The sequence below is a fragment of the Pseudorca crassidens genome, chromosome 13, assembly GCF_039906515.1.
Source record: "Pseudorca crassidens isolate mPseCra1 chromosome 13, mPseCra1.hap1, whole genome shotgun sequence".
Classification (NCBI taxonomy): domain Eukaryota; kingdom Metazoa; phylum Chordata; class Mammalia; order Artiodactyla; family Delphinidae; genus Pseudorca; species Pseudorca crassidens.
In genome coordinates, this window is record NC_090308.1 from 87,142,338 (window position 1) to 87,156,555 (window position 14,218).

General features: G+C 33.8%; 1 protein-coding gene across 2 annotated transcripts in view; it reads left to right on the forward strand.

The window, feature by feature from the left end:
* The window catches only part of EYS (eyes shut homolog), a 1,666,475-nt gene that overhangs the window by 956,973 nt on the left and 695,284 nt on the right, over positions 1-14,218 (forward strand). For both annotated transcript variants that reach the window (XM_067702876.1, XM_067702877.1), the window contains exons 25-26: positions 6,683-6,873; positions 11,131-11,222. In XM_067702876.1, coding sequence (XP_067558977.1) covers positions 6,683-6,873; positions 11,131-11,222 — 283 coding nt within the window. The remainder of the gene's footprint in view (positions 1-6,682; positions 6,874-11,130; positions 11,223-14,218) is intronic.

The window sequence follows — 14,218 nt, forward strand, 5'->3', positions numbered from 1 at the left end:
CAACAAAAGTTTAGGAGGCATTTCATGACTAATTTGCCCCATAGTTCTAGGAATGCTCAATCCCAGGTCTGTGTTGATTTCTTGATAGTCACTCAACGTGCTATTACTGGTCTAGGCCTTGTTAACAGTAACTGAAGAGGAGTCTCTCGACCTCCTGTCTTACTGGTCTGTTACAGTCCAGGAAATTGTTCCCTCTTGGTGCTTCCTCCCATACCTAGATTTACACTACTACAATCATTGCTTTTATGGGACTATATATTTGATCAATTGTTTCAAGTCACCTAACCATCAATAATTTTATCAGAGGCTCAGTCACATACTTGTTTATGCAAGAAACAATAACCTTGTAAAAGAGGCAGGATACAAGTAATAAAGCTAGTAATGTTATAAGGTCATAAGTATTTAAGCTAAGAACTTCCCTTAGGTGTGGCCCAGTGTCTCCCCAGGTTGTCTGACCAGTCTGTTCTGCACCAATCACTATCTTTAAAGGAAATAATATATTGGCATCATACCTAAAGTTCACCTAAGGTATCTGCACGTACAAGGCAAGTGGTGGGTCATCATGACACCTTACAGGACTGAGAAAGAAATGTTATCTTCTAAGGAGTTACCTGGCTGGTACCAGAAGAAGGAAAATTGATCTTTATGGTTGAGCAGGTATTTCTGCCCTTGGGGAGGTCTGATTAACACAAAATGAAGATGCACAGTGCACACCAGAAGGGAGGGAAGAGATCCAAATGGGCAGAGAAAGAATTTTATGTTTAAATTTTTCTTGTCTTGCCTTAAAATTTGAATTTTACTTCACAAATAGTTAATTTATTCATTTTTGTGATGAGGACATTTAAGATTTATTCTCTGACCCCCTTCACCCATTTTTGCCCACCCTCACCCCCATCCCCTCTGGCAACTAGCAATATGTTCTCTGTATCTCTGACCTTCCTTAATGAGTTAGAAGGTATCACTTATAAAAGAAGAGCAAAACACTACACTCAAAGGTGAAGGCTTAAAAGCCTTCCTTCAAAACAAACAAACAAAAATGTCAAATCTCATTTTAATTATTTCAGCTCATTGTTTCCTCTGATGGTCCTAAGCAATGTAATAAGCTAATAAGACAGTTTAAGAATTAGAAACAAATGAAAGATGTCATTACTCACAGATGATACAGTATTGTTAAAAACAGGAGAGTTTAACCAGGTTGCTTCATATAAAACAGTCGATTGCTTTTCAATATGCCAACGTGAGTTAAATATGTAATATTACAAGGGACTATTTAAAATAGCAACAAATTCAGAAGGTTTATAGAAGTTAACCTAAGAAATTATGCACATGACCTTTATAGAGAAAAGTTATAAAACTGTATTAAAAATGTTTTAGAAGCTCTAGTAAAATGGAGACATATATACGTCCATGTGTAGGAGGATAAAGTGTCACAAAGATATCAATTACTTACAATTTTTTCCATAAAATCAATGGGATTCAAATTAGTTTCTATTCAGAGTGTTTATGTAATTTAAAAGGATGGACGCACATGTTACTGATTCCAATATTTGTATCAAAAGGCACAGGACAAACAGTCAGTAACACAATCCCAAGGAAGGAGAATATGCAGCATTGCATTACTCGATATCAAGATGCATCCCAAAGCTATACTAACTAAGTCAATCTTTGATTGGTTTGGGGTTTACAGTCTGATCAATGGAATAGAATAATGATCCCGTAAATAGACCTACATAGAGGAAGGAGATGCATGACAGAACTGGGAATGTAGATGAGTATGGGAAGTGTGCCTGCTCTGTAAGTTATCCTAGGATAATTGACATTCCACCTTAAAAGACAAAGGAGAGGGCTTCCCTGGTGGCGCAGTGGTTGGTCCGGGAAGATCCCACATGCTATGGAGTGGCTGGGCCCGTGAGCCATGGCCGCTGAGCCTGCGTGTCTGGAGCCTGTGCTCCACAATGGGAGAGGCCAAAACAGTGAGAGACCCATGCACCCCCCCCCCCAAAAAAAAAAAACGACAAAGGAGAAAGAAAGGGCTGTAAGGAGTCTATACAGAGTCAATACTAAACAATCCTACCATAGACAACTGGCCGAAATGTTTTTACAGAGGAAAGTGGCATGATTTGATTTGTGTTTTACTTCCTATTCTGTGGGTGACTATTAAAGGAATTTTCTCTGATAATCTATTTCCATTTGCCAGTGAAAGGAAAATATTGTGATCATAGGTGTTGTGCTTCCTTTCACAATGACTGCTCATTGCTTTCAGAGAAAAATGTGTTCAACTGTTTGACTGGTTGTCTCTCAGTTTCTCTTGCAATCACGTCATTTCTTAAATCTGCCTCTGTAACTCCTATTTATTATATATTTCCTTTGGCTGCATGGAGGAATCTCTGCCAATCTTAAACTACACTTTCTGGCTTTGCATTTCAGTAGTACTTGTTGTGATACCTTATTTTTTTTTGCACTATACAATTATACTTGCTCTATAAATTATGTCATTGACTCACAGTTCATGGACTAATCAATCTGTGGAAATCTATGACAAGAACAAATATTTCATAATTTATTTTAAAATATACTTACTTCCCACAAATGCATTTTCAAATGGCATAAATCTTTAAATTGACAGGAAAAAAATCAGCACTTTTGAAAGCATGAGTAGAGTGTTTAACAAACTTGGTACAATAGTAAACAGTGGGTGAAGGTTAATTTGCTTACTTTCTCCTGCTTTATTTGTAGATATTAAGCTAATTGAGATGAATTTAAATGGACTACATAAATTTGGATTTTAAGGTGAATTAAACACAATTTAGAGAATGTGGAACTATATAGTATTAAACATGGAGAGTATTTTGTATTGGTAAAATCCGAGCTCCTCTTTCTAGAAAAAATGGAAATGAACAAAGCCAAGTCACATGGTATTTCTGCAGCTGATATGTGGTTGTGATCTGCTCACTGGTAGAATCAAGACTGAACACAGGCTTCTTAACAAACTAAGTACACCTTCCTATATGAATTATATTTATGTGATACATATAATCTTTTCTCAAACTGAAACTTCATTTAACAGAAAAATTTGCACACACACACCCACATATCACAAATGTCCACTATTTTTTTCCTAGATATTACCTCCAAGACACATGAAATAATAAAGGATCATTTTGCATTTTCAGTTGCAAATTATTTCTTAACATTTAGTTAGTGATACATACTCCAGAGAGAAATACATAGTTTGCTATGAATGTTTCTTTGAGTTTGAGTGATTATTCATGGATTATACTGATGTTGACAGTAATCTACTAGAAATAGGGTTAAATAATATACATCCTTTTTAAAGTGTCCAGTCTTTATAGAGTCATTATCAAACTATTAATATTGTAGGAGAGCCTGGTATTCAGTTATTCTCTCATAAATTTCCAACTTACATGTTTAATCTTACATATAGTACACTAACCACAAAAAGACTCCATTCTTTGAAATGTGATATGCTAAACCATAAAACCAAAAGAAAAAGACTCAGCTAAGAATTACTTACTTTTTCTATGTATTTATTTTATTAAAGGAAAATGTGCTGTTGGAGTAATTGTTCATAACTTATCAAAGAAGAATATTATACACATTAGTTGTATTTTGTTTGTTCTAATTTAAGTATGTATTTATGCCTCAGAAGCTATATTTGCCATTTCTTCTAAAATATATTTATTTTATTATTCTTCTATCTATTTAAAACACTTCTTTGTGCTATGGGGGAAGGCAGGGTTACTGGCTTCTGATTTTTCACTGAAAAAGCTTTGAAGTTTTCTTTATCTTCATGCATTGGAGCTGGCTATGGATTACTGTGCACTGGAAATTCAAATAGTTTTGTGTCAAAATTTTCAACTGCCCACCCAGCATCAACCAAATTTCACATAAATTTTTTAGTGACTAGACTCATTTGTATACTCAATATGCACGGTTAGAAATGAAGGTAAGAACTATGTCTCAGAAGGAGAAGCAGAGGCAGGAAGTTGGAGATGAAAGTTAAGGTCTCTGGCTTGGACATGTGATTTGCACTTCAAGTCTTTGATCTGCTAATAACCAGGAAACAAAGTATGAATCTGGGAAGTACTGGGATACCAACTTCATCTGCGGTGAACCCTACCCCAATGTCTGAGTGGGAACTGGCCCCATCCTCATCTCCAGTGGAGGGCTCCATGTGTGACCTCGTTCTAGCCAGTCAACTGCTAGGAGAGGTTCATTCTACACTTAGGAAAGTTCTTCCTTCCTCTTTTGAAAGCTGAATGACTGGGGGCACAAATAAAGAGGTATGTCACTTAAGCTACCACTGGCCACCATATTAGAATCAGGAGAAAAGCAAGCCTTAGATTAAAGCTTGCCATGTGAGTAGAAGAACAGAGACAGAAGAAATCCAGCTCTTTTATGAGGACGCAGCTGAGCCTCCACATACATAAGCATCCATCTGGAAGCCTGTCCTATCCTTGAGCTTTCTTTTACATAAGCCATTAAATTTCTTTGTTGCTGAAGCTACATTGAACTGGGCTTTCTGGTTAGTTACACCAAAAGCATATAACCTCATTCAGAGGTATAATTATAAAATGAGGGCATACAATTCAGATAACAATTCTTCTATTTGAAAAAAATGAAAACCAAAACTCAGGAACTTGTAATTTAGTTCTATATAATGAAAAATGTATGGAATTATAGCCCATCATTACTGAATATAGTCTCTATACATATTTTTTCTTCACAAAACCATTCTGTAATTCGCACCACCACTCTTTTTAATAGATTAAGATTTTCACTAAGGGAGATGTAAAATAAAATCTGTATTCATGCATGCATGTAGTGTTGAATAGGAAACACTACAAATATGGTTGAATACTCTATGCAAAATATTTCCTGATTTTTTTAAATTCAAACATAAGAAAATGTAATTTTCCAACCACATTTAAACAAAATTAATTATATTTTCCATAAGAGATAGTGTTTTTACATGTTTAAGAAAACCAAGCACTTGGGGTAGAATGCTGAACCAAACATATATGGCTCTTGACCTCATGTAGCTTACAACTGAGTGCATGTGTGGGCTTTTATTACAGAGCACTAATCACATGATGGCAAAGCCACTTAATTTTTAAAAAGTTAGTCCAAAAAAATACATATCTTAAAATAATGAAATTAAAATAAGTTTTGAGTTAGCTACTGTTGGAAAATATATTTCTTTCTGAACCATTTTAAAGATATATAGTGTTTTCATTATTTCACCAATGTTGAGTACATCCATGTTGTAAAGTTAGTCTTTTTCTGAAAATGTATTATGCTTTTTTACATTTTGAACTTTAAATATAACAGATATTTGTCTCCATTCACAATTCATTCAAATAAATGGATGAAATTTTTCAAATTATTTAATGTTTTGCCTTTAACATCATCATTAAAATTTTACAAGGAAAAAATACTTGTCTATATAACAACTAAAACAACTCAAAAGCCAAAATTGAAAGCATTGTTAATATTTTCAATCTTTAAGCAACTTTCTAATGAATTCCTTGATTAAAAATATATATATATGTTTTTTATGTCTACAAAGCACAAATGTTTTCTGTCAGTATTTTGAACCTTCTTATTTCTACTTAAAAGGAAATATTTTTCTTTGAGGTTTAGCTGATTATTTCCTTAGAGCTTTTTACAAGTTTGAAAATTTACACAATGAGTATTTCTAAAGCTTTATTGAAATCTTAAAATAAGAAAAATACTCTGCATAAAATGTAAACCGTGTTTAAGTTTTAAAATACAGATTTTATGAAGAGTGTTATCCTATGATGGGCAGTAAACTAAATCTCACATTGTTTCATGAATAATCTCTTCTATCAATATTAATTGTGAAAGAATAAACAATTTGGAAGTTTTAAATGAGAGTTTGTATATGTGTAAGTGTGTCACAGAAGGAGGACAGAAAGGAGAGAGATTCAAATTCATGGTTACAGGAATATCATCAATCAGCAAGGATCAATCAAGTATTTATCAAAGAAAAGTAACTTTTAATAATGATATAATTAACTTAGAGAAATAAGATAACTAGGTTTCATTAATCATATATTTATAAATTTAAGAAATTAAATTGTCAAAGTATTTTGCTCAAAATGACTCTATTTTACTTGAAAGAATAAGGCTAATTAAAACATAATCATTCAGAAAGCAAAAGTAAAACAAAGAGAAAGAGATGTTTTTTAAGACGCTGAGATAATATAGCATTGCTACAAAAAGGTGGCAATTCCTTTATTTGCCAATACTCTTTGTCAGCCCTCAAACACCACCAATCAAATTAACAATGACACAAATCAAAATTTTGTACCAACATCTTATATATACAGTGAATAAGGATGTCTTTAGAAAATGTTCCTATTTCTGGTGACCTGTAACATAAAATCTAGGTAAGAGTACTTGAAGATCTAGACATCCCTACCCTCCAATGAAATTTGATCATGATGCCCCCAGTACATATAAATTATGTCAAACCACTGTGACAATGGCAAAGAAAATAGGTGCCCAAGCTCGTCATAGGTAGAAAAGAGTCAGGTCAGAGCCATTTCAGAAAACATTATGCTAACATTATAATGTGATATCCGACCATTGAACATTTACTTCCAACATAAACTGTATTTTCTTTCTGACTCCACAGATATCAGTTGTGTTTGTTATTACGGAGATTCCTATCTAGAATTTCGGAATGTGTTTTTAAATCCACAAAATAACATCTCCCTAGAATTTCAGACCTCCAACGCCTATGGACTCCTGCTCTACATCAAACAAGACTTAGATTCAGGAGATGGACTTTTTATTCAATTATTTATTGAAAATGGTACTTTAAAGGTAAGTCAAATTTATTTAACATAAATTTTATGAAGTTGTTATGATTCACCACTTTAGTGGTTATTATCAATATAAAATTTAACCTTAATTATGTCTTTTATACTCATCACCAGGCTGTGTGCCCTATTTTTTGTAATTTCTTCCTGTTCGGTGTACACTATTTATATATCAAAATAGTATGTGCTTTAAATAGCTTTCATTCTCTTCTTTTCTCTATATTTTCAACTTTTCTTCCACAATTATATTTCCCAATTTCTCAATTATAATTGCTGCAATTTTTTATAACTTTAATGGCAGACGTGATCTGGGAAACCCTGGGAAACCCCAGGTTTCTTTCAAAGGATCTTTAAGGGGAACACTCTCTTTATAATAACACTAAGATGTTATTTGTCTCTTTCGTACTCATTTTCATAAGTGTACATAGTTTTCCAGAAGCTTCATGACGTGATGTCATCCCTCTGATCACTAGTGTAATGTATACTTATATGTTTTTGTGTTTTAAAAGTCTGTTTTAATTTTAGTATTATACATATTGATAGATATAACCCATTACACAAAACTCTTTGGGGCCCTCAGTAATTTTTCAGAGTGCAAGAGATTCAGATATCAAAAATTTGAGACTGCTCACTTAAAACTTGCCAGTCTTTATAACAATCTTCCTTTAAAAGTCCAAAGTTACACAGCTAAATTTTGAAGCCAATGATGAATTGAAAATGCATGCTCTTTTCCCAAGACCATTCTACCTTATCAAATCACCTCATATTCCTGTTCTAAATACTCAGATTAAGGAAGTCATCAAGTCATCACTGCAATAAGGTAATTAACTCAACACAGTCTAGTATATGAAACATGACAACAGTATTTTTGCCTATCATTTCTTTCAGATGTTATTTAAATATGATATGAATTTCCATATAAGTGTGAGGTACACCTTCTAATTTAAATAAGCCAAGTTGTACAAGTTTGATTTTCTTTAAATACTCATCTTTCTTAAGTAATATAACACATATACATAATTTAGTAAAATGTCTGATATAAACAAATGTCAACCAGATGTAGCAGATTAGTAGTGGTAGCATTATCTTTATTCATTCATCCATTTTTTCACTCATTCATTGAACATTTATCCATCCCCAGTGACAGTGCCAGTTTGTGAGGATTCAATGGTAAATAAAACACACTTTGTTCTCATATTGCTTCAAATTGATTACAGATAATAATAACAGGTGAAAATGGGACAAGAAAATAGAATTATGTAATGAATAGAATACTATAATGAGCCATCAAACGTCAGTCTGACCCTTTAAGATAAGATTTGCTGATCCCTGCTGTACAACATTTTCCTCGACAAAGACCAGAAATTTCCGTTAGTCTTATAATAAGCAGAAAACATGAAGAGACCAAATATAAGGAACTATAAAGCACACATAATATTGAGCCCTGGTCACGTCCAGCACATTTTTCTACTCCTAACTCAGCTCACAACCCAGCCAGCCCCTCTCACCACAGTGGATGTCTCCAGAGACATGGTGAACCACACCAGAGACTTGTAGAATTATCGGTGAAAATATGTATGAAATAATGGAGAACAGAGATTTCTTTCACTTTCAAGTGGATAAAAATAAATTCAAATTAGTTGAACTAAGACATTTAGGAATTATAAAATTGTAATGGGTGAAGAGAGGTGTAGAATTTCTTTCTTTTAGGTTTTATGACAAAGAAAACATATATATTGATACTCTGTAATAATTGCTATAATTTATTGGATTGCAATTACGTATTGGGCTCCAACTTAAGAAAATATATTAAGATCATGGACTCTAGAGCAAGAATGTTAGAGTTGGAATACCATCTCGGCCATTTAGGGGTTTTGAGGTCTTGCAAAGTTTAAGCTGTTTGCGCTGGAGTTTACTCACTCATGAAAGAGGGTAGTAAATGTAGGTGTGAGGTTTAAATTAGTAAGTGGATAAATATTGTGAAGTTAGTGTAATACAATGGGTGAGCAAGTAAAGGCATATAAACTCATAGAAGAAAGCCTGGGACATATTAATCCAGTATGAGGAGTAGGTATTTCTCTCTGTATTTCTATTTCTTTTTCTCAAAGACCTCACAGGCCAGTGGAGGTTCTCAGCATGTTCGGTATTACACATGCTCTTTGAACTCTTTCAAAGATGGTAGATCAGGAATTGTTACTCCGTTGTGTCAGTCCAAAATGCCTGTTCTTTCCACACCCATCATTGTAACGATTTAAAGGAAATTTCAGTGCTATCCTATCTTTATGATTTTAAGATTTTCCTTAATCTGCTATGATTTTTCGAGACTATGCTCCAATTTCCTCATTCATTTTAAAAGTATAATCATATGGGGAATGTATTTACATTACAATTTTCACAAAAGACATATTATGGTTGAACTCTTCCAGTGATCATAATTTAAGACCTATTCAAATTCTAGAAATGCAGAATTGTTAGTCAAATGTTTTTTTAGGAAATTTAAGTTTCAAAGATAAATGTATCAAAATTAATGTTTAAAACTATTTCATTGGCTCTTTCTAATAACAAGGAGGTAAGCAGATACATCCATGTTGGGACTCAAATGTCAGTCCCTTCACTTATTAGCTGTTTCATGAATCACTGTGCCTCCCTGACTGGAGCAGATCACTCCCCCTCAGTTTCCACCTCTGAATAAAGAAGGTAATAAAAGGGTAGTACCTACTTCACAGATTTTTGTTTTTCTTGTTTTTTGTTTTGTAAGAAAGCAATCAGGTGAAACCTATAAATTACTTTAAAAATCCATGGTACAGAGTAACAATCACAGTAGCTATTGTTTTATATATATCATATATCATAAAGGAGCTATTTATAATAAAAGAAAAAATTCAATACAATTAATAAAATCATCCATTAAATATTTTTAAATGTTTAAGTTTTACATCCCTGAAGATAGGAATTAATAAGTCTTAGCTGTACCTGAAAAATAATTTTCTGATATATTTGTACAAAACAAGGAGATTACCACCCCCCATACACACACATTGTTGGCCAGTAAATTATCATTTAAACTTAAATAACTATTTTAACTAACAACATAGATCTCCTAGTGATGTACATAAGAAATAGCTAAATTATTATCCATGCTACCAAAAATATTAAATATTAAATCTGGTCACCTTGATTGCATACTAGACACAGCATAAAAATGCAATAGACAAATGTGGCCTTTTACTTAGTTACACATGGCTTGAGAAGAATGTACAGCCAAAGGTCATGCAACTGATTTTCTGGTAAAGTACATGTAGATATATTTGTTTTTGGAAATCTCAGTGCTGTTTAACATAGTTCTTAAAGTGAACCCTCAGTAGATAATTTTATAAAGGAAAGGAACCTTTTTGAGATGACCAAATATAAAAAGTTAAGATATATAGCATTATGTTTACCTTTGGATTACATGTGGGAAGATATAGACATACCAATTTAATGTAGCTAGATGCATAGGAGTTATGAAACACTATGCAACTGTGTTTCTTTAACTTATATGTGGCTTACAGATCTCTAATAGATATGCTAAAGACTATAAAGGCCCTTTCTGTGAAAGAATGGCCACAATATAACTGATATACTTTCAGGAACATGCTGTTGAGAAGATGTAGGCCACTGCAGCCCATTCATGGAATTCCCAGGGGTGTCTGGCCAAGCATATCTACTATAGACATGATTTGCTCCTTTTAAAACCATAACTTAGTTGGTCCAATTAACAATAATCCCACAAATGGCCATAGTCCCCTTCAATCCTCTGGAAGTTTAGGATGAATGATTAACTTTCATAACCTTTGTTTCCCTTGTGTGACGTTAACATCACTGTCTAGATGGTATACATTAGTGTTTGCATTGCTCAGTTACTAGTATCTAAGGAAAATTGCCTATTAACACTCACTCCCAGCTAGCCAAAGAAGCTGCCTTTCTCAACCAGGCTCCCCAGAATACAAGAGAAACCAGAAGTGTGTGTTTGTGTGTGCGTGCGTGTATGTATGTGTACATGTGTATGGTTTATGTGTATATATATATAATATGTATGCATTTATGTGTTTTAATTCTAGCACTTATTAGTTGCACACCTTGAGCTGTCACTTTAATTTTCAGACTTCTTATCTCTCCAACACAATAAAATATTACTGGTAAATTGTAATGTTCAATACAAAAATAAGATGTTAATTTCACACTGAAAAACTGTTTGAGGAAAAATTTTTTTTCCCCGTAGTACCACTTTTTCTGTGCTGGTGAAGCAAAATTGAAAAGCATTAACACTACTATTAAAGTGGATGATGGACGAAAGTATACACTGCTTATCAGGTAAGATACACTTTTTATTTCCACTTCATCTCATATGCAGCAAAGACTATTTCTCTGGGTATTGTTCTTGCACTTCAAAGTGGAGGCTCTCCTGATTAATATTCACATATTCTTGTATGTAGATTAATGTTCATCAAACCATTCTGTCTTGTCTGTATGTCCTAAAATAGTACTGGGGAAAGCATGTTATAGGAACTATATTATCAAGGAATTTACATAAGCAGATTTATAAAAAGAAGCCCTGAAATCCTCACAATGTTTTCCGCTTAGAGGAGTTGTGAAAACAAACTGGTATTTCTTTTGATAAACAAAGTCAAATATATTCACTATAGAAAATGTGGAACATTCAAAAAAACATAAAGAAGAAAAGTAAAATGATCCATTATACCACAATTGATATAGAGTAATGAGTATATATTATTATATTCCTAAAAGCTGCATTTGAAGTTGACTTTACTCCCAAATCCTCACCAACATCAGATATAATTTTGCCAATCTATTAAGTGAAATTGACATTTCCCCCTAATTTGCATTTTTTTTATTTTTAGTAAGGTCTAATTTTTAATACCTAGTATATATTATGTGTTTTGCCTCCCTCCACCATTTTTTCTAAATAAGTGATATTTTGAAACACACACCATCACCCTTATCCAGTGTGTAGACTAAAGTAAGTTATTTGGTTATGGCAATAGGTTATTATTTGGTAAAAATAATTAACTGTTTAAAGCCAAAAAATAGAAGAAAGCAAAGAGGCAAAAAAACAGAGACTGGGAAAGAAGTAAAAGGAGAAGTTTTAAGGAAGTCTACCCTCTTTCAGCCAGAACTACCCAAATCCTATTGTCTAGAATCCAGACTCTTAGGGAAAATTAATGAAAAAACAATTTATTACCAACTAAATTGTGGAAAGGTTACATCACATATACCTTCCCTGACACTCAAAATGTATGTGTGCATTTTAAGACTCCTGAGATCCTAATTTAATAAAGTGTCGCTTTCTTTGCTTAACTCAAGACATGGGCACAGGACCCTTTAATGTTTTTCTTCAGCATTTTAACCTCTTGAATAACCAATGCTGAGGGCAATGCACTTTGGAAAATGCCATCCTAGCCAAGGTGATAGTTTCCCAAGGCAGAGTGTACCACCATCTGGACGGCTGGTGGTCTATGAACATTGGGGTAGCAGTGAGAATTGTGTCACAAAACACATATTTGGACCCTTCAAAGGAAACAAAGACAGGTGAGAAATGGTGGGAGAGACAGAGAGTGCACCAGAAGATGCTGTTCTAACTTGGGGAGTGTTGAAAAAGGGTTAAAAAATAAATTGAGAACACGGTAATCATAGTTACAGTTTATTAAACACCAATTATGTGTCAAGTCGTAATTCTATTACATATACAAATTTATTCATCTCTAAGAACAATTTAATTATTAACTTTTATTATAGTTTCTTTCATTTTTTATTGAAGTATAGTTGATTTACAATGTTTCAGGTATACAGCACAGTGATTCTTTTATACATATATATATTCTTTTTCATATTATTTTCCATTATGTAGTTTGTTATTAGATATTGAATATAGTTCCCTGTGCTATAGAGTAGGACCTTGTTGTTTATGAATTAACATTTTATTATAGTTTTACTATCATTTCCTAGATGTAGAACTAGGAGATATAGAGGTTAAATACAGAAAAAAAACAGTTTGAAAAGGGCACAATTCCAAGGCTACTCCAAAACGTCTGAATATGTTTTAAGTCATGGGCACAATGACCCACGTTGTAGAAACATAGTGTAATTTGATCTCTTCTCTTCTTCTACCCTGAAAGAACTGCTACATGTTCAAGATAAGATAAAGATAAGAATTATAAATGATGTGCCCTGGGCTTCCCTGGTGGCGCAGTGGTTGAGAGTCTGCCTGCCGATGCAGGGGACGCGGGTTTGTGCCCCGGTCCGGGAAGATCCCACATGCCACGGAGCGACTGGGCCCGTGAGCCATGGCCACTGAGCCTGTGTGTCCGGAGCCTGTGCTCCGCAACAGGAGAGGTCGCAACAGTGAGAGGCCCGCGTAACGCAAATTAATTAATTAATTAATTAATTAATATAAATGATGTGCCCTGCAAAAAAGCCTTCAAGCAGCAAGAACAATATTTATTAGTAAGCATTAAACAACCACCATATGACGGATGCTTTACAGATACATAACTAACTAAGCATCACAGACTGGGAGACTTAAATTACATAAATTTACTTTCTCACAGCTCTGGAGGCTGGAATTCTGAGATCAAGATATCGGCAGGACTTGCAGCAACATGGCTGCAACTAGAGATTGTCATACTAAGTGAAGTAAATCATAAAGAGAAAGACAAATACCATGTATCATGTAAATGCAGAATCTAAAATATGACACAAATGAACCTATCTACAAAACAGAAACAGACTCACAGACATAGAGAGCAGACCTGTGGTTGCCAAGGGGGAGGGGTGTGGGGGAGGGATGGATTGGGCATTTGGGATTAGCACATGCAAACTATTATATATAGGATGGATAAACAACAAGGTCCTACTGTATAGCCCAGGGAACCATATTCAGTATCCTGTGATAAAACATAATAAAAAAAATTTTTAAAAAGAATGTATATACATATATGTATACATATATGTGTGTTTGTGTATAACTTTGCTGTAGAGCAGAAATTAACACAACGTTGTGAATGAACTATACATCAATAAAATTTTTTTAAAAGATACTGGCAGGGTTGGTTTCTTCTGATGCCTCTCACTTGGCTTGTATATGACTGTTATCTCCCTGTATCTTTGCACCATATCCTCTGTGTGTCTGTGTTCTAATTTCCTCCTCTTATAAAGACATTAGTCATGAGGGATTAGAGCCCACCTAATTGTTTCATTTTAACTTCTTATCTCTTTAAAAACCCTACCTTCAAACAGTCACATTCTGAAGTACTGAGGGTTAGGACTTCAACATATGAATTTGTTATGAG